This window comes from Borostomias antarcticus (assembly GCF_949987555.1).
Source record: "Borostomias antarcticus genome assembly, chromosome: 3".
Lineage (NCBI taxonomy): Eukaryota > Metazoa > Chordata > Actinopteri > Stomiiformes > Stomiidae > Borostomias > Borostomias antarcticus.
Genome location: NC_140236.1, coordinates 27,570,943 through 27,596,235, shown reverse-complemented (window position 1 = coordinate 27,596,235; position 25,293 = coordinate 27,570,943). Strand labels below are relative to the sequence as shown.

The 25,293-nt window shown below is 42.1% G+C and overlaps 2 protein-coding genes across 2 annotated transcripts; one reads left to right on the top strand and one right to left on the bottom strand.

The window, feature by feature from the left end:
• Positions 1-8,990: 8,990 nt before the first annotated feature.
• sele (selectin E) lies at positions 8,991-20,301 on the bottom strand (the record flags this gene model as incomplete). Its single annotated transcript, XM_084436096.1, has 15 exons — positions 8,991-9,018; positions 10,831-10,852; positions 10,955-11,068; positions 11,572-11,760; positions 12,123-12,314; positions 13,088-13,279; positions 13,436-13,627; positions 14,547-14,738; positions 14,891-15,082; positions 15,996-16,187; positions 16,340-16,531; positions 17,428-17,619; positions 17,777-17,968; positions 19,493-19,597; positions 19,911-20,301. The coding sequence occupies 15 exons, from the start codon at positions 20,299-20,301 to the stop codon at positions 8,991-8,993; spliced, it is 2,577 nt and encodes an 858-aa protein (XP_084292222.1).
• A 3,639-nt stretch (positions 20,302-23,940) lies between these two features.
• LOC311307154 (14 kDa phosphohistidine phosphatase) lies at positions 23,941-25,067 on the top strand. Its single transcript, XM_084435956.1, has 3 exons — positions 23,941-24,103; positions 24,704-24,828; positions 24,928-25,067. Exons 1-3 carry the CDS (start codon positions 23,959-23,961, stop codon positions 25,021-25,023), a joined length of 366 nt encoding a protein of 121 aa, XP_084292082.1. The 5' UTR covers positions 23,941-23,958; the 3' UTR covers positions 25,024-25,067.
• The last annotated feature ends 226 nt before the right edge of the window (positions 25,068-25,293 follow it).

Here is a 25,293-nt window from a genome sequence, read left to right as displayed (position 1 = left end):
CATACACACACACCTACACACACGGACACACACACTGTTATATGTTGGCTGACAGCTGGGACTTGTGAAGGCTGAGACTGGTGATGTGTGTTGTTGTTGTTGTTGTTGTTGTAAGTAAAGTTTATTTAGTATAGCACCTCTCATACAGTCGACAGTCACAAAGTGCTTCACGGAATTAAAAACATAGAGGACATCACATTACAGAGATAGGACACAAACATGAACACAAACATGTTGTGTTACCTCTGTGTCTGTACTGACTTTTTCTTTTGGGTGCACTGGAGCTCACGCACACACACACTAACATGTATGCGCATGTGTGCACACACACACACGCACGCATGCACGCACACACACACACACACACACACACACACACACACACACACACACACACACACACACACACAGTGCCACTTTACCTGTGTAGCAGACAGATCCCTTAGTTTTTGTGCAGCTTTCATCGTTCCACTTAGCCGTGTCCTTCGCCCTCTTGATGTAGATCTCCACGCAGTCCTGCTGCTGCTTCCCCCTGTTATTGGGCTCTCCTGTAGCCCAGCTCGCTGCCTCACTGGTCAGACTCTTGTTGGTTCCTACCCAGGTCCACACCTCCTCCCTCTTCCTGATGCCGATCCAGTAGTATTTTGCATTGAAAGGGAGCATCTGGTTGAGGAAAGCTACTTCGGCCTGGTTCTGGATGGCCACCATGTCGGTGAAGTGCTCTCGGCACCAGCGGCGGGCCGAGTTCCAGTCGCGGCCGGGGTCGGTGCTGTAATTGTACATCCATGCCTGAACGCCCTTACTGCTGTTGTAGTCTGAGATCAATGAGAAGTGATTTACTCACAGGACAATATTGACTAAGAGAGTAAAATCAATTTTGGTCCGAACATGATCAACTTTGAGGTGTGATCTTACCATGGCTGAGTGCAATCAGTAGGACTGCAAACGCCGTGCAGTGTAGGCTTTGTCTGATGTGGATTGAATCCCGAGGCATCTGAAGTAGGAGTAGGTTTATAGTTCTTGACAGCATGTTTGAATGATAACTGATGAATGCCTTTCATATCATTATCCATCTATCTATCTATCTATCTATCTATCTATCTATCTATCTATCTATCTATCTATCTCCTACGCATCCTGATATACTGGTATGCAAAACAATGTGTGCAGGTTAAATGGGGGATCAGCCTATCCTCTCCCTTCGGTGTAGTCAATGGAGTATGGCAGGGGGGGCTGCTGTCCCCTGCCCTATTCAACTTATATATGGATGACCTCTCGAATCAGTTGGGGGGGGTGTAAGACAGGGTGCTTGATTGGTAACACTATTTTAAATCACTTTATGTATGCCGATGATTTGGCCATTGTATCGCCCAGTAGTGTTGGGTTCCAGCAGCTGCTTAACATATGCTCAGAATATGGGGTCAAGTTTGATGTTAAATATAATGCCAAGAAAAGTGTTGTGTTAATATGTAGGACCAAGGAAGACCAGAAGCTTAATTTCCCTGTTTTTTATTTGTCAGGGCAAATTGTGTGTGTGTGTGTGTGTGTGTGTGTGTGTGTGTGTGTGTGTGTGTGTGTGTGTGTGTGTGTGTGTGTGTGTGTGTGTGTGTGTAAGAGTACAAAATATCTGGGGCACATCATCACTGACAAGATGGAAGACGATGCCGACATAGAGAAGAATAACAGAGAATAATGTTATATGTGCAAGCTTACATGTTAGTTAGGAGGTTCCACTTCTGTTCTGATGATGTTAAGGTAAACTTGTTCAGAGCCTACTGCACCCCTCTGTATACAGCCCCCCCTCTGGGTAACCTACTAAAAAGAGACTTTACGCAAGCTTCAGGTTGCATACAATGACTGTCTCAGGATCCTGCTGAACAAGCCTAGGAGTAGCAGTGCTAGTAAGATATTCTGTGATTCAAGGTTAAGCACCTTACAGGCTCTCTTGAGAAATCTGATGTATAAGTTTATGTGTAGACTTGATGAGTCCAAGAACTATGTCATTTTAAGTCTGACCAATCCCAGGTGCAGCTCGGTCAGATACCAGTCGTACATCTGGACACACTGGTATGAGTCCCTTTTATAAGTCTGTTTTTGAATACTGTAATCTTTTATGTGTTTGTGTCATTTTAATGTTGTATGTTCTTTGAATGGGCCTGTGCCCGCAATAAAGTTTATATATATATATATATATATATATATATATATATATATATATATCTTAGATTTCTTGTCTCTAGCATCTCTAGCAAGTTATATGGTTACTGGTTAATAGTCTACTTAATATCAATAAGAATAAGCCAACAATAAGCCAACACAGACAAAGTTGAAGTAGCCTACTCCTCACCAAGTAGTTTGACAGTCAGCCGAAATGTAGCCTGTTCTAATTTCAACTTACTCAACTAGAGACATCATATACATGACTACAAGATAAAAATGACACTTGGGAAACAGAATTTGCTAATATGAGTTTGAAGTTGAAATCCAAGGAGTGCAATGGAGTTGTTTTTAATTAAATATGAAAAGTTAAAGGGTTGAATATCCTGCAGTAGGCTACAGCATAGATACAGTGCATGATGAGTAAAAGCTCCTACTCTAAGAGTATGAATGAGGCTTTTTGATCTCAAGAGGTTTGAATCTGGAGTGGTGAGCACTGTACATGATGATGTTTCAAGTACAGCAGAGCAAACCAGCATAGCAATATTGTCAAAGCTGTGGACTGGAAAAACCTTTGCATCGGTAGAGTAGTTAAGAGTTCTGAATTTGAATTTCCTGTCTTTTAACAACCCCTAATTAATGACATAAAATGTTTTAATAATCATAAAACAGCGTCTTACCTCTCCACCTCTTAATAAAACTGATGAAGTGAACTGTTCTCTAGGACTCCACCCATATCAGTGGGATTGTGTCAGACACACACACACACACACACGCACACACACACACACACACACACACTCACACACACACATGCACACACATCAAGTGAGCAAATTTTGGTTTATTTTATTTTACTTGTTTTGCACATACCTATGCTACGTACATTTATGCAAAATTGTACAGCAAAGCAATGATCAAGTTATTTTAATGACAATGAACGACAATGAAAGTCTTTTGCACAACCGGTTGGCTGTATGTCAAAAAATGATGGTTCCTGCATACTGGCTAAGTTTGCCTAAAACCTTTATTTAGCAGCAGCAACGTTTCGGCCCTTTGAACTTCGATATGCCTGCATGGCCTCAAACGACCAAAACGCTGCTGCTCCAATATAACCTTCATTTTAATGACAGACATAAATCAACAATATGGTCCTTCATATTCAACTTTTACTAATTCATACATACATTGATATACTGTAACAGTAACACATAAGATTAATTATAATTTTTGAAATAATGCATTTGTAATGCAGGAAATTCATGTTGAAATATGATTGAAGTGTCAGTGGTCTCAGCACTCCCCCATCTCACAGGAAGGTGTCACCCCCTCAACTGCCCCCCTGAAGGAAGGGAAGGAATGTCAATGTCAAAATATCATATCAACATCTTTGTGTGTCAAATCAAAATAACAGCCTTGCACAGTACATGGGTGGGGTTGTTGAGACTATTGTGAAAATCCAGCATCTGACTCTGACCTTGGTTGGGCAACTTTCTTTCCTGAGAGGAAATTAGGGCACAGAAGAAGTAGATGTTTCAGTCCATGCAGTATCACACACCGTGCATGATTGACTTACTCAAATATACACTCAACTGACTGACACAGTATTAGCCATGTACAGTAGCCTACTAAAAGGTAATTTTGATATATACTTTCGGTAGAAAACGCTGTTAGACTTACTTTTCCTGTGATCGATGTAACAGAAACAGATGCAACATGAAGTTAAGAGGACTCCGCCACCCGCCAGGACCAATACAACATACACATAACCTGAGGAAAGACACATGCTTTACCAACTCAAGCTGGTTATGTTGAAAGCACAATCAAACAATTCCAGCTCTCTCTTCCACAGAAAAAAAAACTAGAACATTATGTCATCGTATGCACACTGGTCCAACTTAGACAACTCCAAATCAGGCAACATGTCTACATTGTCTACTGCAAATATTGTCATGTCCTGCAAATAATGACAGATGATGAAGAGGATTTAATTACTGGCACAATATGGTCTCTGGCTGCTCCAGATGCCAACGCCATCGCATGTGACCTCTGGTGACCCCACCAGCATGAAGCCCGCCGAGCATCCGAAGCGGCAGGTAGAGTTGAACGTGTGGTTCCCTCCTGAGCAGATCAGGAATCCGTCATTGGGCTCGGACAGCAGGTCACATTCCACAGCTGGAGACAACCCAGCAAACATGCGACGTCAGGCAGATGTTCAGATCATGTCTTAATAACGTCCGTCGGTCCAGAACCACATTTGTACGTCTGCTGGACCCCTCAATATTTGAACGTCTAGCTTGGACCCCTCTAAGACGTGTAGAAAAAGTTCAATATCTGAACGTCTAAAAAAAACTTTTATACTGCCTCCTAATTGGATGTCTTTGGACGTCCGAAAAAGACGTCTAAAAGACATGTCTTTGCTCAGTGGGAAACACTCAATAATTTCAGCTCAATGATGAAGACGCTACCTGAGGTGGTCTGTCAAGAGATCTGCCTACACGCGTAGCGGTGTTGGTCTGACAATGAGCTACCATTCCAGGAAGCTAGGGAAGCAGATGTGGGGGCCACGGTGGGCCCCCATCGGTAGAGTTTAAAGATCAAATGAAAGTGAGACTTTGCGTGTGAGTGTGTGCTCACTAGCAAAACAAAAGGCCAAGACATTTCCCCTCGTCAGCATTGATAATCATCACTGTCAAACCCATATATATATATGGATTGTGCTGTAAATTCTCAGAAGCATAAACATCCTGCATCCTGATTTACAGCCAATACACAGTGTTTCATGCCTGATCATTATAACACATGGTAGCTTACTGTGATAGTGCATTTCAGTGAAGCGGGGAGATTGAGAGACACGTACGTTTACAATGTGGTTCCTCGGCATCCCACAACCCAGAGGAGTTACACCTGACCTCTGCTGACCCTGACAGCCTATATCCCTCCAGACACAGGACTTGACAGGACTCAAAGGAGGTGTTTCCATGGGGACCCGAGCATTCCATCCTGCCATTCTGTGGCGTGTTGGGCGTCTTACAGGTCACAGCTGTAAAGGACCATTTTGATTGATACAGTACATTTCTGATCAATTCATTTAGAGAGTTCTCTGCATCCACTCTCTAGGTGGTGTGAAGCTAAAGGGATAATCAACGTGGAGCTGCGCATTATTATGACCGAGCTACACCAAGATACGCACGCGCAGTCCGTGAAAATAATCCCGCGCGGGAATTGTCTGAGCTACACCAGAAAGTGTACAGCGCGTAGTAATAATGTTGTGGCCTAATAATTGTACAAGTCGCATATAGGCATAGGCTATGTTGTTGACATGTTCTACTCTTCCTTAAAATACTGAAATGTTATTTGAATTCATTATAATCTAATTAATCATTAATAGCTATTATTCTTCAGTAGCCTAGGCTATGCTATGCCTGGGGAGCTATGAATATTGTATTCACCCTAACCTACACAACGTTTTGATTACAAAGTGATTGTTATTGCGGTGTCTTGATTAAACTTGGATGTACTGTAACATTTTTTAGACCAGTGTGGTTCTTATTAGGTTCCATTTGTACTCTGAGTTAGGCTAATTATAGACCTGTCAAGGTCTATTTGGAAACCCCTCAAGGACCCAGGACCCCACTTTGTGAAGGGATAGATCTATAAGTGTGTCTCTTTTGTCAGCTGCTGTGAATCGCAGAAGGGCTCTTGGGTTGCTTTTGCTCTTGCGAAGACTGCAGCTGCAGATACGCAGGGAGACCCGTAGATGGTGGGTTCACCCTCTGAACCAGAGGAGGAGAGAGCAAGGGCACTACCACAATCTGCTAGCAGAGATCCCGTTGGATGCCGAGAAACACCTATGGTTTGTGCTGGCCATCTATTGTACAGTTCTGTATAGGAAAGAAACACAGGTGTGGGTATCAAGGAGGTTATAAGAAGAACTTGGGTATATAGGTTTTCCACAGGCTTCCTATGTATTAGGACCCACTAGGATCCGTAGGCTACACAAACAGTGCCTGAAGAAAGATGGTCATGGGAGACATATTTAGTATTTAGTTGACTACATTTATACTATGACAATTGAAATAGACACCAACTTTGCATTTCTTGACACAATATACGCGCGTACAAAATACGCGCAGGAGAAAATAGAACCAATTCCTATTTTAGAGCACGCGTACGCGGGGTCCGCGCTCTCTCTCGGTGTAGCCGGTATCGTTGTCATCAAATGAATCTTTCCAAACGCGAAGTACGCGCGCGCGAGTTCCACGCACGAGATGTAGAATATGCGAGTAAATGGCACATATTGTTTTGGGCAAAATGACCATGGTATATGTGATTAGTCCCCATGTGTTTTGAGCGCGTTTCATGCAGCACATTCATGGGAGAGACCAGCTCCAGATTACAGATCTGCTTACCTGTTTGACACCTGCGTCCCTCAAAGCCCGGCTCACACAGGCAGGTCACATGGTTGATCATCTCAGAGCATCTACCTCGGCTGCTGCATGCTGTCTGGTTGCATTGGGCTGTAGCGAAAACGCAGATTTTAACTCAACTGTAACTCTTGAGGATTTAAGATGCATTTATCATTCCTCTCACACTGTAGGCTATTCATATTTTGTGTCGCTCACTTTTATAACAAGCTGGGTGTTTTGAACCAGAGCAGGACACATCATTCCACTTCCCTCTGACTCCGTGGTTATTATTTACATATATTTCAACACAGTCTTCTTTTCCGAGGTTATTGTTGGGTTCATTGGGGGCCCAGGATGCGTTCCCCAACCATGTTCCGTTGGTACCGACCCAGGTCCAGGTTCCGTTGAGCCGCGTGATGCCAATCCAGTAATACGGCGCTGAAGTTTTATTGGGCAGCACGGACACAAGGTAATCGTTCTCCTGCTGGTTCCGAATGGTCACAAAGTCCGTGTAGTGGGTCTGGCACCACTGTCTTGCTTGTGTCCAGGTAAAACGTAGTGTATCATTGGAATGGAATGTCCAACCCATGGCACCCTGGGACGTAAATCCCCCTAGAAAAAAATCTTTGGATGAGGCACAATTTAGCATTTTCATGTATGAATAAATGAATGAAATGTATCTCTTTTTTTGATCTGCTGGTGTGATTCAATAGGCTATATATACGTACTTAGGACTATGACCAACAACATCCATCTAATTGGCTGTTTAAGGAGGGGTCTGTGATCTCCAGGTGTCTGTCCCAAAAGAGCAAGGGGAATATATATTCCTTACTTCAGTAATAGTATCATCAGCATTATCATACAAAAAATCATATATACTCAAACATGACCTTCATTTCATGCACAGAAAAAAGCTAAATGAGAATATCTTCTCATTTTATAAGCTTTCGTCAGTACAACCCCAAGAGAGTGAGCTACAATCTGACACTTACCATAACCGTGATGCTCTGGAGCTGTGGTCCAGGTCCTGAGCGATACAGTATCTGGTGTGATGATAACTAGGCTACTGTAGTCAGAGACTAGTGCTAGACTTTTATAACCTGACACGCCAATGGTTTGTTACAATTTGCGAGATCATGATCTCACGAGGCTAAGACTTTTGGGTTGGGTCTTATCTGTTCTTCATACCTCCATAGATTTTTATGTGCAGTCAATGTTCCATATGGAGCCCTTTAAGCATTCAATCCCAAAATTAACATAGAATACCTGGATGCCAGAGAGTTTACTTTCCAGCAAAGTGAATGCATGTGATGACTAAATGAATGAATTATATTGTTTGATGTTCAGGGAAATGCAATCCATTCCAGGAACATTTGGGGAACTTTTTCAGCGCCAAATAATTTCTGGGTTATGTTGTCACACAGTGTATGTGTGTGTGTATGTGTGTGTGTGTGCGTGCATTTGTTATCAGGATTATGCAAAAACTACAGGACCGGTTTTCACGAAACTTTGTGGAAAGGTGTTGCATGGTCCAACTTAGAAGGCATTCAATTTTGGAGTGGATCCAAAGCAAGGGTTGGGTCAACGGGCCGCCCCAAACATGGCCGGCCATTCACTTCCATTCACTTCCATTAATTTCCATTCACTTCCATTCATTTTTGGAACCAGGATACGCAAAAACTACCTGACCGAATTTCATGAAACTCGTAGATGTGTGTAGCATGAGCTAATTTACAACTTGTTAAATTTTGGAGTGGATCCGAATCACGGGTCAGGTCCACGGGCCGCACAAACACAGCCGGACTGTCCATTCACTTCCATTCATTATTTGGACTACGATTAAGCAAAAACTACCAAACCGATTTATATGAAACTCACTGAAGGGGTGTATCATGGGCCATCTTAGAACCCATTCAATTTTGGAACAGATCCAAATCATGGGCCAGATCCACGAATGAAAACAAAACGTTTCCCGATAAAGAACCTTCTTAAGGAACCCTTCTTAAGCAACCCTTTGTATGAAAGTTAAGAAGCACTTTGGAGTTAAGTGCTTCTTAACTCGTTCGGGAAACCCGGCCATTGTATGTAAGCTATTTCAATTTCAGGCTGTTATAATTGCAATGTCATGATATCCCCCAGATAAGAATGCAATGTACATGAACACCCAGAGTACAGCATCACAGTCCGAAGAGTTGCTGGTGGGAACTTCTTCACCCTGAGGTGAAACACAACATAAGTATCTGTCACCTCCATGTTGCTGACACAAACATGTTCAGCTCAGGGAAACAAACAATAGTCTGGCTCTACTGTGGAGCGCGGTGCCACAGCTACAGACGTTTTTATGACAGCCTTCAAAGCACCTCCGAGCATTCTGCACACTGACCCCGGTCAGAGATTTGTATGTGGAAATGACCCAGACCTGGGTCACAGGTCATACAAACAGGAATAGGTCCTAAAAGAGCGAGAGAAAGGCCACGCTGACAGTGTGGAGCCCATTATTGTGTGCGGTGTTGAGAGGTGCACCCCCACCTGACCACTGAGGTGTCCCAAACTGGCTGGATTTAGAGGAGCTAAAAAGGTTTGTTTCGGACCTGCCTTGATGTTGGCCTGCACCAACTTGTCGTGTAAATTAGGACCTTTACTTTAGACAAAGAGGAAGGGTAGGGTCCTTAAAATGCTGGGTCAGAGGTCAAATAGGCCAGTGTTTTAGAATGGTGTTCTTGGGGATGTACATGTACAGTAGGCCTGAGGTGTACATGGTGATACAGGAGACAAAGGTCAGAATCTCTGTCTTTTTATTTGTCATTGCAGCAGCTTTATCAGGGATTTCCCCATTAGAACATTACATTACATTACAGTCATTTAGCAGTCACTTTTATCCCAAGCGACTAACAATAATTGCATTTAACGTAGGAAAAGCCAATGTACTACTTGCCAGAACTCACAAGTGCATCTTCTTTTGAAAACAAGTGACTAAGAGCATAATCTAGTGCTGAAGGCAAAGTGCAAGAATAGCAATCTAAAATACAATAGGTGCCTAAGGTATTATCGTAGTACTTCTTGAAGAGATTCGTTTTGAGCCTGCGATAAAAGATGGGCAGCGACTCTGCTGTCCTAACGTCAGTGGGCAGTTCGTTCCACCACTGCGGGGCAAACGACAGGTGTCTGAGCCTATACTGACTCTTGGGTAAACCATGTTTTAAAGCTCTGAGATGAGCACTGCTGGTTATGGGACTATCTGTTTCTTTTTGATAAAGGGTAGTGATGAGTCTGCCATTGCTTAATTCAATCTACAAATATCCCAAAAAGACTTAGGTTTATGATCATATTCAATTAAAATCTCAAGGTCTGGATTCATATCATTGAGGAGATTAACAAAATGCTCCAACTCATTGCTAGTACCTTGGAAAATGCAAAATACATTAACTAAACACCATTTGAGGATTTTATGGAGGAAGGGGTTTCTGTTAGTGTTAAAAAATAACCGCATTGAATGTGCATATTCTGGAGTAAACGTAGAACCCATTGCTGTTATTTTACATTGGAGGACGAAATCTCCAATGGAGGAGTGGTTCACCAAAGTATGAAATGCTCTGTTGAAATAAACATGGCATTGAAGTATAGATAACAGCAAGACATAGTTGTATTCAAAACTTTATTCATTTTTTGCATACTATGTGGATTGGCAACTAAAACACAGAGACAGAGGCTTTGAAATAAATATTATATAATAAATAAATATATATAAAACTCAAATGCTGAAATGCTATTCACAATGATAAAAAAAAATCACAATAATGCAAACAAAATGTGCAGTATCAATATATATACACCTCAATGAATATTTAAAGTAGCCTGATGACAAGAATGCATGTCACAGCAGATTCATTCACGTTATTCACAGTATGAATATGTAGGCCTACTACTGGTATCACTCAGTGTCAGGCCAACATAAAAAAAAACACTCCATAACAGATCCAGTCTGTTTGTGTTGGTAGGTCTGGTAGGGCCCTCTGGTAGGGCTGTCATCTTCTCCAGCTGAACATTCTCCTCCTCAACACCCCTGATCTGGTGCTGGTCTCTATATAAGGCTGTCACAGCTGGTGTATAGCTTGTAAAGCTGTGGTTGTTCGTCTGTGTCTATTGAACTGAAAGATGCCGGAAAAGAGACATGGATAAGTATCACTGTTGAGCCCAGTTAAACATTATTATAAACAGACAATTTAGATGCATTTTTAGAAAGATCAACAAACATTGAACTCACCTATTGAGTTTAAACTTGTTACCTGGTGGGGTAAACAAAAAAGGGCACATTGATTATTGTAGCCATGTAATAAATAAATGAAATGTGAATACAATTTTTGTGGGAGTGAGGTCTGTGTGCTTACTTTTCTGCCTGAGTCGCTTCATCAACCACAGCAGTGCGAGTAACAGACCCGACGATGACACAGCGCCCCCTGCTGCTAGGCCCATGGTAGTGGGGCTGAGCAGAGTCTCATCAACTGAGGGAACGGACAGAAAAACAATTACACATCTGAAAGAACTTTGAAACAATTTTTTGATGTTTTGACACGACAACTCGTCCATCATATAGGCTACCTTGGCAGTTGGGCACCTCTCCGGTCCAGTTGCCATGGTGATCGCAGCTAATTTCTTCGTGACCGTGTTGTAGAGTGAATCCTGGATCGCATGTGAAGGAGCATCGTGAGCCGAATACAAGCTCATCAAAGTCTTGGTGAGAGCAGTTGATTGCACCGTTATCTGGAGCCTGGAGCCAGGAGCATCTCACTGCTACAGAGACAGAGGATACAATCGAAATAATAGTTTAGATTTTAGAGAAATTGAGTTTAGCATCCTATCTGAGAGAGAAACACTAAAACATCTAAGTAGCATTAGACGAGAGGATTAGTAGGCTACAATTAAATCATGTAACAATTGAAATTCGCAAATGTAAAGGCCTATGTTCATTCAAGATGTTTACATGAAGTCAGAGAGGTGTCCTTGCCTTCACAGTGTGGCGTCTCCTCATTCCATGCAGCGGTGGCGGTGCATGTCACCGTGCTGGCCCCCTGTAGACGGAAGCCCTCTTCACAGCTAAAGCTGCAGCTGTGTCCGTAGCTGAACCGCAGGTCCCGGTCGGCTCCACAGGTGACCGTTCCGTTCTCGAGTGCCTGCAGAGTCTGGCATTGAACAGCTGCAGCCGGACGGAGAAAGAACAGGGAATACAACCATGTCAATGCCTCAAGCTTTTCTGTTCAATTGCAATTACGTGATATGATGCAACGTGATATTATTTAACACACAAACCTAATAGCAAAACATGAATATTTGAATACAAATCCATCCCAACCTTTGCCATGTCAAGAAATTCTAATAACTACAATGGCTTCAATTCCAAATGCAAAAAGTGTTGAGGTACAAAAGTCTCCAGGGAAATACCAGCACAGTGTGGCTGATGACTAGACAGCTTATAATCAATTGTAAGAGGGTTTTTGGACAATTGCAGTGATTATACCGTGCTTCACTCAAATAATGGTATAAAGGCTGCAGACTCACGTTCACAGGTGGGAGGTTGTTGTGACCACGCTCCAGAGGCGGTGCATCTCATGGTCCCAGAGCTGCTCAGCTGGTAGCCCTCCTCACAGGAGTACTGGCATGTGGAGTTGTAGGAGAAGTGTCCGTAGGGGTGAAGGCATTCATGGCTAGCTTTATCAGGAACCGTGACCTCCTCTTCTTTACACTGAACAACTGCAAACCAAGATTCAAGATTATTTTATTTGTCACATGTAATGTACGGTGTCACAGTGAAATGTTGCTGCCGGCTCGAATATTATGCTACAGAGGAACTCTAATGCTCAATTCCAAATATACAAGTTACAATTTACAAATTTACTAAAACCAAACAAAAGCCAAACAAATCAATTAAATTGAATGAATTTAGAAATGTAGTGTTTGAAATAAAATAAAAAACAACAGCGGCAGTGGAACAGAGAGAGAACAGGGAGTACAATGTCAGTGCCTCAAGCTCTTCTGTTCATTTTGAGCCCCGAGTTGACGTCACAACATGGCGGCATATAACATTGACTATAAGAATTTAATTATCATAAAGTGTTTGTTGACGTTTTAACATGTAATTTGATGTGTAATTGTGCAATGTATGTTTGTATTCTAGATATCTCTCTCTAATTATAGCAATGTGTGGACTTTAACAGCTATTTTACTGGTGAAATTAGCTAGCCAGCGGTTTTGATAGCTAACGTTAGCTAGTTAGTTACTTTTTTCTCCTGAGTTAAAATCGTCATGAATGCAATGACGTCGGGGGTTGGGATTCCCAACTTGGGAATTCCCGAGTCCCAAATTGTTTTGAACGCAACATTACACACGAGCCTAATATGCAAAATGTTGATATTTGAATACAATACATCCCAACCTCTGCTATGTCATTTCTAATAACTACAATGGTTTCAGTTCCAAATATAAAAAGTGTTGAGGTCTTTTAACAAAGGGATCCAGGGTCCTACCTGCACACTGTGGCTGAGAGGCGTTCCAATGTCCCGAGGCTCCACACTGCAGGCTGGTAGAGTCTGGGGCTACCAGCTCATAACCCTCCTCACAGGTAAACCCACAGGTGGACAGGTAGCTGAAGGAGCTCAGGGGATGGTGGCAGTCCATAGAACCATTCACAGGTCTGTACAGCTCAGGGCATGACATCACTGAGGAGGAGGATCAATACACAAAATATTACGCATGGATTCTTTAGAGCCTTTTCAAGATAAAAAATAATAATCTTGGAAACAAGCCATTTTTGGACAATTGCAGTGATTATACCGTGCTTCACTCAAATAATGGTATAAAGGCTGCAGACTCACGTTCACAGGTGGGAGGTTGTTGTGACCACGCTCCAGAGGCGGTGCATCTCATGGTCCCAGAGCTGCTCAGCTGGTAGCCCTCCTCACAGGAGTACTGGCATGTGGAGTTGTAGGAGAAGTGTCCGTAGGGGTGAGAGCATTCATGGCTAGCTTTATCAGGAACCGTGACCTCCTCTTCTTTACACTGAACAACTGCAAACCAAGATTCAAGATTATTTTATTTGTCACATGTAATGTACGGTGTCACTGGGAAATGTCGCTGCCGGCTCCAAGATTATGGTACAGATGAACTCTAATACTCAATTCCAAATGTACAAGTTACAATTTACAAATTTACTAAAACCAAACAAAAGCCAAACAAATAAATTAAATTACATGTAAGAATTTATAAATGTAGTGTGTTTGAAATCAACAAAAACAACAGAGGCAGCGGGACAGAGAGAATAGAGAGTACAATGTCTGTGCCTCAAGCTCTTCTGTTCAATTGCTATTATGTGAGATGATTTAATGGTGCATTCAAGACAACTCGGGAATTCCCAACCTCCAACTTGTGAAAAACGAATTGAACGCTTGTCCATATCGGGATAACAAGTCGGGAACTCGGGTATCATTTTGAGCCCCGAGTTGACGTCACAACATGGCAGCATATAACATTGACTATAAGAATGTATTTATTATAAAGTGTTTGTTGACGTTTTAACGTGTAATTTGATGTATAATTGTGCAATATATGTTTGTATTCTATATATCACTCTGATTATAGCAATGTGTGGACTTTAACAGTTATTTTACTGGCGAAATTAGCTAGCCAGCTGTTTTGCTAGCTAACGTTAGCTAACGTAGCTAACATTACCTAGTTACGTTACTTTTTTCTCCCGAGTTAAAATCGTCATGAATGCAATGACGTCGGGGGTTGGGATTCCCAACTTGGGAATTCCCGAGTCCCGAGTTGTCTTGAACGCACCATTACACACGAGCCTAATAGCAAAACGTTGATATTTGAATAGAATACATCCCAACCTCTGCTATGTCATTTCTAATAACTACAATGGTTTCAGTTCCAAATATAAAAAGTGTTGAGGTCTTTTAACAAAGGGATCAAGGGTCCTACCTGCACACTGTGGCTGAGAGGCGTTCCAATGTCCCGAGGCTCCACACTGCAGGCTGGTAGAGTCTGGGGCTACCAGCTCATAACCCTCCTCACAGGTAAACCCACAGGTGGACAGGTAGCTGAAGGAGCTCAGGGGATGGTGGCAGTCCATAGAACCATTCACAGGTCTGTACAGCTCAGGGCATGACATCACTGTGGAGGAGGATCAATACACAAAATATTACGCATGGATTATTTAGAGCCTTGTCAAGATAAGAAATATCTTGGAAACAAGCCATTTTTGGACAATTGCAGTGATTATACCGTGTTTCACTCAAATAGTGGTATAAAGGCTGCGGACTCACGTTCACAGGTGGGAGGTTGTTGTGACCACGCTCCAGAGGCGGTGCATCTCATGGTCCCAGAGCTGCTCAGCTGGTAGCCCTCCTCACAGGAGTACTGGCATGTGGAGTTGTAGGAGAAGTGTCCGTAGGGGTGAGAGCATTCATGGCTAGCTTTATCAGGAACCGTGACCTCCTCTTCTTTACACTGAACAACTGCAAACCAAGATTCAAGATTATTTTATTTGTCACATGTAATGTACACTGGGAAATGTCGCTGCCGGCTCCAAGATTATGCTACAGATGAACTCTAATACTCAATTTCAAATGTACAAGTTACAATTTACAAATTTACTAAAACCAAACAAAAGCCAAACAAATAAATTAAATTACATGTAAGAATTTATAAATGTAGTGTGTTTGAAATCAACAAAAACAACAGAGGCAGCGGGACAGAGAGAATAGAGAGTACAATGTCTGTGCCTCAAGCTCTTCTGTTCAATTGCTATTATGTGAGATGATTTAATGGTGCATTCAAGACAACTCGGGAATTCCCAACCTCCAACTTGTGAAAAACGAATTGAACGCTTGTCCATATCGGGATAACAAGTCGGGAACTCGGGTATCATTTTGAGCCCCGAGTTGACGTCACAACATGGCAGCATATAACATTGACTATAAGAATGTATTTATTATAAAGTGTTTGTTGACGTTTTAACTTGTAATTTGATGTATAATTGTGCAATATATGTTTGTATTCTATATATCACTCTGATTATAGCAATGTGTGGACTTTAACAGTTATTTTACTGGCGAAATTAGCTAGCCAGCTGTTTTGCTAGCTAACGTTAGCTAACGTAGCTAACATTACCTAGTTACGTTACTTTTTTCTCCCGAGTTAAAATCGTCATGAATGCAATGACGTCGGGGGTTGGGATTCCCAACTTGGGAATTCCCGAGTCCCGAGTTGTCTTGAACGCACCATTACACACGAGCCTAATAGCAAAACGTTGATATTTGAATAGAATACATCCCAACCTCTGCTATGTCATTTCTAATAACTACAATGGTTTCAGTTCCAAATATAAAAAGTGTTGAGGTCTTTTAACAAAGGGATCCAGGGTCCTACCTGCACACTGTGGCTGAGAGGCGTTCCAATGTCCCGAGGCTCCACACTGCAGGCTGGTGGAGTCTGGGGCTACCAGCTCATAACCCTCCTCACAGGTAAACCCACAGGTGGACAGGTAGCTGAAGGAGCTCAGGGGATGGTGGCAGTCCATAGAACCATTCACAGGTCTGTACAGCTCAGGGCATGACATCACTGTGGAGGAGGATCAATACACAAAATATTACGCATGGATTATTTAGAGCCTTGTCAAGATAAGAAATATCTTGGAAACAAGCCATTTTTGGACAATTGCAGTGATTATACCGTGCTTCACTCAAATAGTGGTATAAAGGCTGCGGACTCACGTTCACAGGTGGGAGGTTGTTGTGACCACGCTCCAGAGGCGGTGCATCTCATGGTCCCAGAGCTGCTCAGCTGGTAGCCCTCCTCACAGGAGTACTGGCATGTGGAGTTGTAGGAGAAGTGTCCGTAGGGGTGAAGGCATTCATGGCTAGCTTTATCAGGAACCGTGACCTCCTCTTCTTTACACTGAACAACTGCAAACCAAGATTCAAGATTATTTTATTTGTCACATGTAATGTACGGTGTCACTGTGAAATATCGCTGCTGGCTCCAAGATTATGCTACAGATGAACTCTAATACTCAATTCCAAATGTACAAGTTACACATACAAATTTACTAAAACCAAACAAAAGCCAAACAAATGAATTCAATTACATGTAAGAATTTATAAATGTAGTGTGTTTGAAATCAACAAAAACAACAGAGGCAGCGGGACAGAGAGAATAGGGAGTACAATGTCAGTGCCTCAAGCTCTTCTGTTCAATTGCTATTATGTGTGATGATTTAATGGTGCGTTCAAGACAACTCTGGAATTCCCGACCTCCAACTTGTGAAAAACGAATTGAACGCTTGTCCAAATCGGGATAACAAGTCGGGAACTCGGGTATCATTTTGAGCCCAGAGTTGACGTCACAACATGGCAGCATATATATAACGTTGACTATAAGAATGTATTTATTATAAAGTGTTTGTTGACATTTTAACGTGTAATTGTGCAATATATGTTTGTATTCTATATATCTCTCTGATTATAGCAATGTGTGGACTTTCACAGCTATTTTACCGGCGAAATTAGCTAGCCAGCTGTTATGCTAGCTAACGTTAGCTAACGTAGCTAAAATTAGCTAGTTACGTTACTTTTTTCTTCTGAGTTAAAATCGTCATGAATGCAATTACGTCAGGGGCTGGGATTCCCAACTTGCGAGTTGTCTTGAACGCACCATTACACACGAGCCTAATATGCAAAATGTTGATATTTGAATAGAATACATCTCAACCTCTGCTATGTCATTTCTAATAACTACAATGGTTTCAGTTCCAAATATAAAAAGTGTTGAGGTCTTTTAACAAAGGGATCCAGGGTCCTACCTGCACACTGTGGCTGAGAGGCGTTCCAATGTCCCGAGGCTCCACACTGCAGGCTGGTAGAGTCTGGGGCTACCAGCTCATAACCCTCCTCACAGGTAAACCCACAGGTGGACAGGTAGCTGAAGGAGCTCAGGGGATGGTGGCAGTCCATAGAACCATTCACAGGTCTGTACAGCTCAGGGCATGACATCACTGAGGAGGAGGATCAATACACAAAATATTACGCATGGATTCTTTAGAGCCTTTTCAAGATTAAAAAAAAATAATCTTGGAAACAAGCCATTTTTGGACAATTGCAGTGATTATACCGTGCTTCACTCAAATAATGGTATAAAGGCTGCAGACTCACGTTCACAGGTGGGAGGTTGTTGTGACCACGCTCCAGAGGCGGTGCATCTCATGGTCCCAGAGCTGCTCAGCTGGTAGCCCTCCTCACAGGAGTACTGGCATGTGGAGTTGTAGGAGAAGTGTCCGTAGGGGTGAAGGCATTCATGGCTAGCTTTATCAGGAACCGTGACCTCCTCTTCTTTACACTGAACAACTGCAAACCAAGATTCAAGATTATTTTATTTGTCACATGTAATGTACGGTGTCACTGTGAAATGTCGCTGCCGGCTCCAAGATTATGCTACAGATGAACTCTAATGCTCAATTCCAAATGTACAAGTTACAATTTACAAATTTACTAAAACCAAACAAAAGCCAAACAAATAAATTTAATTATATGTATGAATTTAGAAATGTAATGTTTGAAATCAACAAAAACAACAGCGGCAGTGGGACAGAGAGAGAACAGGGAGTACAATGTCAGTGCCTCAAGCTCTTCTGTTCAATTGCTATTATGTGTGATGATTTAATGGTGAGTTCAAGACAACTCTGGAATTCCTGACCTCCAACTTGTGAAAAACAAATTGAATGCTCATCCAACTCGGGATAACAAGTCGGGAACTCGGGTATCATTTTGAGCCCTGAGTTGACGTCACAACATGGCAGCATATAACATTGACTTTAAGAATTTATTTATTATAAAGTGTTTGTTGACGTTTTAACATGTAATTTGATGTGTGATTATGCAATATATGTTTGTATTCTATATATCTCTCTCTGATTATAGCAATGTGTGGACTTTAACAGCTATTTTACCGGCGAAATTAGCTAGCCAGCTGTTTTGCTAGCTAACATTAGCTAGTTACGTTACTTTTTTTTTCGAGTTAAAATCGTCATGAATGCAATGACGTCGGGGGTTGGGATTCCCAACTTGGGAATTCCCGAGTCCCGAGTTGTCTTGAACGCACCATTACACACGAGCCTAATAGCAAAACGTTGATATTTGAATAGAATACATCCCAACCTCTGCTATGTCATTTCTAATAATTACAATGGTTTCAGTTCCAAATATAAAAAGTGTTGAGGTCTTTTAACAAAGGGATCCAGGGTCCTACCTGCACACTGTGGCTGAGAGGCGTTCCAATGTCCCGAGGCTACACACTGCAGGCTGGTAGAGTCTGGGGCTATCAGCTCATAACCCTCCTCACAGGTAAACCCACAGGTGGACAGGTAGCTGAAGGAGCTCAGGGGATGGTGGCAGTCCATAGAACCATTCACAGGTCTGTACAGCTCAGGGCATGACATCACTGAGGAGGAGGATCAATACACAAAATATTATGCATGGATTATTTACTTTTCAAGACAAGAAATATCTTGGAAACAAGCCATTTTTGGACAATTGCAGTGATTATACCGTGCTTCACTCAAATAGTGGTATAAAGGCTGCGGACTCACGTTCACAGGTGGGAGGTTGTTGTGACCACGCTCCAGAGGCGGTGCATCTCATGGTCCCAGAGCTGCTCAGCTGGTAGCCCTCCTCACAGGAGTACTGGCATGTGGAGTTGTAGGAGAAATGTCCGTAGGGGTGAGAGCATTTATGGCTAGCTTTATCAGGAACCGTGACCTCCTGCTCATTACACTGAACAGCTGCAAATGAAGAAAAAGGTGTTAAATGTAAAATTGCATGTAAGAATTTATAAATGTAGTGTGTTTGAAATATATCACCGTGCATTCTTACCATGTTCACACTTTTCTCCCATGAAACCTTCGAAGCATTCACACCTGTGGCTGTTAATCTCTTCCACACATTCTCCATGGGAACAAGAGTCTCTCGCACATGAAGCTGGACACCAGAGAAATTACACTTCATTGGCAAAGGCACCCAACTTATGCTCTCAGTTTACAAATTTACATCAAAAGACCAAAAACTACATCATTCTGAGTACTGAAACGGTAAATGTGCAATCATCATTAACAGTAATAGAGTGACCAAGCTCATTAACAATAATAGAGTGACCAAGCTCATTAACTGTAATAGAGTGACCAAGCTCATTAACTGTAATAGAGTGACCAAGCTGTGTCTCAGGAGGTAAAGTGGGTTTGTTCTACACCCCCTTAGATCCTCATCACCCAGCCAGGTTTGAGCCCCACCTCACCTGTGTAACACAGAGGCCTCTTCTTCATATCACACGACGCATCGTTCCACATGCCGTTCTCTTTTGTCCTCTTGATGTAGATCTCCACACAGTCCTCATTGTTCCTCCCGTTGTTGGGTTCCAGATGGGCCCAGTTACTCTCAGCCGTTAGAGCCTTGTTGGTTCCTACCCAGGTCCAGACCCCCTCCCGCTTGCGAATCCCAATCCAGTAGTACTCGGACCCCGGTCCTCTCTGCTTCCTGGGCAGCGTGGTGGTGAGATACTCGATCTCGGCTTTGTTCTGGATGGCCACCATGTCAGTATAGCTCTCCTGGCACCATTTTCGAGCTTTGGCCCAGTCCATGGTGGTGTTGGAGTAATGGTAGGACCAGCCTTCCACACGAGTCAACATGCCCAGCACTGAGGAATAATAAAAATAATGCATGTTGTTGAAATTAGAACATATCAAAGATAATATAGGAAAAACAGAAAACAAGCAAAAAATGGTTAACCTCATTAGAGTTCCTTACCTGAGTAAAGGATGGCGAGGGAGATCAATGAGGTAGAGGTCCTAGCTCCAAGGGCTTGCTGAAATCTGATGCAAAACTCCTGCAGACACAGAAACATTTTTGAGAACTCATACTTTACAACTCTGGAGTACGGACAAGTAAGAAATACATTTGCTGTCTCAAAATTGACTTAACTGATACACAAATGCATATCAATTGATACAATAACTGACTGTGAATTACCATTGTTAGTATATTGAGCCTTGCAGAGAGCAATTCAGTTATCTGTATAGGTATGCGTCTTGTCTTATCCAGCAGATGAAATGAAGTGCTGCTCAGTGCTCAGCTCTTTTAAGCGCTATAGGACCATGCCCACCTTTCCTGGAATCATTAAGCGGCTGCGCATTACTTTGGATTTTCCCCCTGGAAACTTTTTCCTTTTCTCTTTAAATGTCTGGATCCCATTGTCTTGGTCTGGAGAAAGCCAACACTGCCAGGAAGTGGAGTGTGACGTTTGATCTTGTAGCCAAACTACAACCTCTCTCCTGAAAAATGCACACAGGTATATTGTGTATATTTTTTCGATAGTATTTAGGGAGAATGCATTCACCGAACATTAACCACCTTGATCTTGAGCTTGAATATTATTCATCTTTGTATAGAGAAAGTGTTAGGTTTATAAGCCAAACTTGCCTCAGTCTACTCAACTGAGCTTTAGGGGACTCAGTTTATGTCAGATTGAAGTAATAGTTGAAAGATATTTGTGAGTAAAAGTGTGCAGTATTGCTACTGTATAATAGTTGAATTGAGTTATTGGGACTGATTCCTCGTACCCCAAAGAAAGTGTACAAAGTTGTATGAAATCAATGGATTTTATGAAAGTGAACTTTTGGCATTTGGGATTTTGATTTTATTCCTTTAATTGAATTCTCGTGTCAGATATCAGTTTGCAACAAAAGAATAAAGAAATGCAGATGGACAAACAGTTAACACCTCCTCCTCCCACATCCTGCATCAGGAAAGACAAGTTTGCATGAAGGAAAGAGAAAAAAACAGCAGTAGGTGTCTGGCGCCTGCCTGCATTCCCAAAAGTGATCAGATCCTTCCTGTTTGATCTGCTAGTTTAAATCAATAGAGTGACCTTGGCCATGACCCTCAAAAACTCCCATCAAGTTGGAAATCCCGATCATAGAAGTTCCTCAGATGCAGAGTGGATTTAAACAGCCCTTGTGCTGGGTGGCAAATTAATAATGTGTGAATGGAAGGTGCCTGATGCTCTAGCTGTGAACTTATGGTTTAGTCAGCTTGGTCATCTCACAGCTCTGGAAAAGCTGTCTTTCAGACCTATGAATAAGGTAGCCCTGTACCTGGTCAGACCTATGAATAAGGAAGACCTGTTCCTGGTCAGACCTATGAATAAGGTAGACCTGTTCCTGCTGAAAAAGAATAATTGGGAAATCCACATTAAAGGACCCTGATAGAAGGGGTAGACCTCGCTCCCGACCTTTTATGCATAATATATCTGGTCTCTCCCATGTATTGTATAGGGTTAGTTAATAAAAAAAAAAAAAAAATATATATATATATATATATATTTTAATTTTTTATTTATTATTATTTAAGTTTTGTCCCACTGCAAATATTTCTTCCATTTAATTTCTTATTCATTGTTGCATATCTCTGTGAGGAGGCTGATGTTAAGTATTGGAAAATGTATGTTTTGGTTTATTATGTCCTTGCACTGTGTTGTGTTCAATGTATGTTGTACATTGCATTTTTGAAAATAAAAACGATTAATCTTTAATAGTGTTGAACTGCCAGTGTAATACAGGTTGTTATCTCATCAACATGGCCAGATCATGCGGTCAGGGGAGCTTACATGCACAGGAAACTGAGTGGATGTTTGCGCCTACACTTCAGACAAATATTTCCTCTCACTATTAGTGCCTTGCTGGGAAAGGCACCTAGTGTGACACAGAAAAGCTAGCATTCCCGACATTTGGGGTTTAGTCCAAAATCCCTGTGGGGAAAAATGGGATTGGGAATGGGATTTGTGAAAAATGCAGAAAATGAGGGTTGTGTTTAAAAAGACACAACAGAGACTCACACAAGAGAGTATGTTTTGTTCTAAAAGTTAAAAGCCTACATAAATGAAGATAAGTTGAAGCCCTTAGTTGCTTCTGATGTCGATTGTTGTTGCCATTCATTTTTCCATTTTGGACTACACCCCAAATGTCGGAAATACAGAGCCTACAAACTGATCCCATCACCACTATATCAAAAGGCCAGCTTCAGAATGGGAGGGTTGAACCACCTGTACACCATACATGCTGGCAGGAGGCAACATGATTTGTTTGGACACACATGATAAAAATCTTTAAAAGAGATATTTATAAGCGATGCAGCAGCTTAATGTGATATGTGTGTCCATGTCGCGTCCGTAGCGTGAGATTTAGACCAATCAGGAGTCATCAATATGGTTGCACACCAGCACTAGACGGCAGTAGATTGATCATGAACATGGACCCCCTACTTCACCATCTGGATGTGATTCTGTATACTTTTACAGTATCTCTGGCATTGGGTTTTGTAAAATGTGACAGAAAATAAGTCCTGGTGCTCTATAGATCCTTCTCAGCCAGGCAGTGACCAGATAAGCTACATTGATATTTGGTGTAGGCTTTGATTCAAATTTAGAGCCTGGATGCAGTGAAACTTCATTTGAAAATGCAGAAAGGGGAGTCTGTTATCTGATATTGTAGCCTAGTCATGACTAAACTCAACATGTAGGCTATTTAGTCTGAATCAACATTTTAAGGACCTGCACTCCTCCAGGAGACTAAAACGGGCCGGTAAGATTGCGACTGACCTCTCACATCCCGGTCACGGTCTCTTTGACCCGCTCCCCTCTGGCAGGAGACTGCGGTCCATCGGGACCGGGTCCACTCATCACAAAAGCAGCTTCTTTCCAACAACCATCAGACTCATAAATAAGGCTCAAGTCCCCCCCCCCACACACACACACACACACTGACTCTATACCCCCTGCACCACTTGCACACGGCCTCTGATTGTTCCACACACCTCAACGGTACACACACACACACTGTACACACACACAACACCGTTCACCCACCACACTACACTCTGCACACACACTGTACACACACTCACCACACCCCATTCTGTATATAGATCATATAGGCTACTGTAATTGTGTCTCCCCCTTTACTTTTATTTTTAACTGTATATTGTAATTTGTACATTGCACTGCATTTTGTTGCACTGTTTTTGTACCGTTTTGCACTGTCATGTCTTTGCATTGTCCTGTCCTGCACCCTGTCCTATGTCGTCTGCAACAGCGTATGCCTGAACCCTAGTCAAATTAGTATGCGTGAAACATATAACTATAACATAAACATAACTATTTTGTTTACAAAGCTATCCCTTTAAATGTACGGACACGCCCCTAACCTGATAAGGCATTTTTAGGGTTGTAGCGCTGCATTGAGCTCAACCGTTCAAAGCTAAGACGGTGTGCGAGTTGTCACAAAGCCACAATGGCAGAAGCATTGACGAAAGTCCCTGACGTTGAAATCGATCCAGAGGGGACATTTAAGTATATATTAGTGAGGATAAAAGTAAAAGATGGAACTGAACATAAAGATATAGTGCGAGGCACAAAGAGTGAAGTAAAGTATCACAGTAAGTTAACCGTGTGGTTTACATTTGGGCCTTTCATATCAAGTCCCCCGTCCCACACGTTTTGCCTTTCGATTGAAAGATGCGTTTAGTTATGAGTCTCTGTTGGAACAACAAGAGGTCGCTGCTAGCCTATGCAGAGACAGATGCACCGGCCAGCTACTGTTGGCTATTTGGTGAAGACTAAAATTAATTTCCCTGAAATCCGACCAGATGGCAACAGGGGCTACTGCGATGTTCTTAATGATCCGAGTCCGACATTTGACTACAATGAGCAAAAAGTAGGTTAGGCTTACAAACTGAAATCAGGTTTTGAGTTCGAAAGATAGGCTACAGTATAACCAAATGAAATGGTGCTTATTGAACCATTTCAATAGAGAAACTCTCTAAAAAGATTTCAGACACTAGCCTATTTTAAGAATCATTGCCGTTTGGAACCCTATGTCCCTTTCTGACTTTAGTGTTCTATGGAACTGTTTGAGAGGGTTCTTTGTACAAATGGGTTAGCCTACCCTTTTTGATTGTATAATAAAACAATAAAGATAGACATTTTGCTCGAATCATTTTGACTGATTTATGTACATGTTAATCTCATTCATCCAGAACACATATTCGACAAGGTCAATCCTGCCTTAGAGGCTTTTGGATTGGAGTGCAACTGTCTTGGAGGAGGGAAAATTGAGCACAACAGCAAAGACAAGAAACTTGTGGTCTTTGGAGAATCAACAGTAAGTGGCCATACGTGCCTAGTAAACAAATGAAGCTATACAAGTGCATAGACTCTATACACTTAGCATTTTCCTTGCTTATGTTTCCATCTCTTTCAGGGCTACGGCAAAGCAGACCACTCAGTGTCTGTGGAGAAGCTGAAGGGAGTCTTCAAAGACTATGAGATCACCTGGTCTGACGACAGAGTTGAATAGAATGGAAACTGCGATCCACTCACCCTTCAAGGATTATATCTACTATTAATGATGAAAACATTGTCAGCGCAGTAAAACATGAAATCTCTTCAGGGCACTGAAACAGGGGTGTTATTACAGTGCATACAATACATCCTGCAACTAAATTAAATAAACCTACTATTTATTCAGTTATCTTTGTTCAGTTTGTTCATTCTCCTGTCCTTTTTATTTTCATGTCTAATCTGTAATGTAAAGGTTGGATGCACGCACTCGCATATCATGCCACAC

Excerpts from the sequence above, each read along its gene's own strand:
- LOC311307154 (XM_084435956.1), top strand. The coding sequence starts at position 23,959 with ATGGCAGAAGCATTGACGAAAGTCCCTGACGTTGAAATCGATCCAGAG. Across the intron at positions 24,104-24,703 it reads GAGTGAAGTAAAGTATCACA|AACACATATTCGACAAGGTC; the intron begins GTAAGTTAACCG and ends TCATTCATCCAG. Across the intron at positions 24,829-24,927 it reads TGGTCTTTGGAGAATCAACA|GGCTACGGCAAAGCAGACCA; the intron begins GTAAGTGGCCAT and ends CATCTCTTTCAG.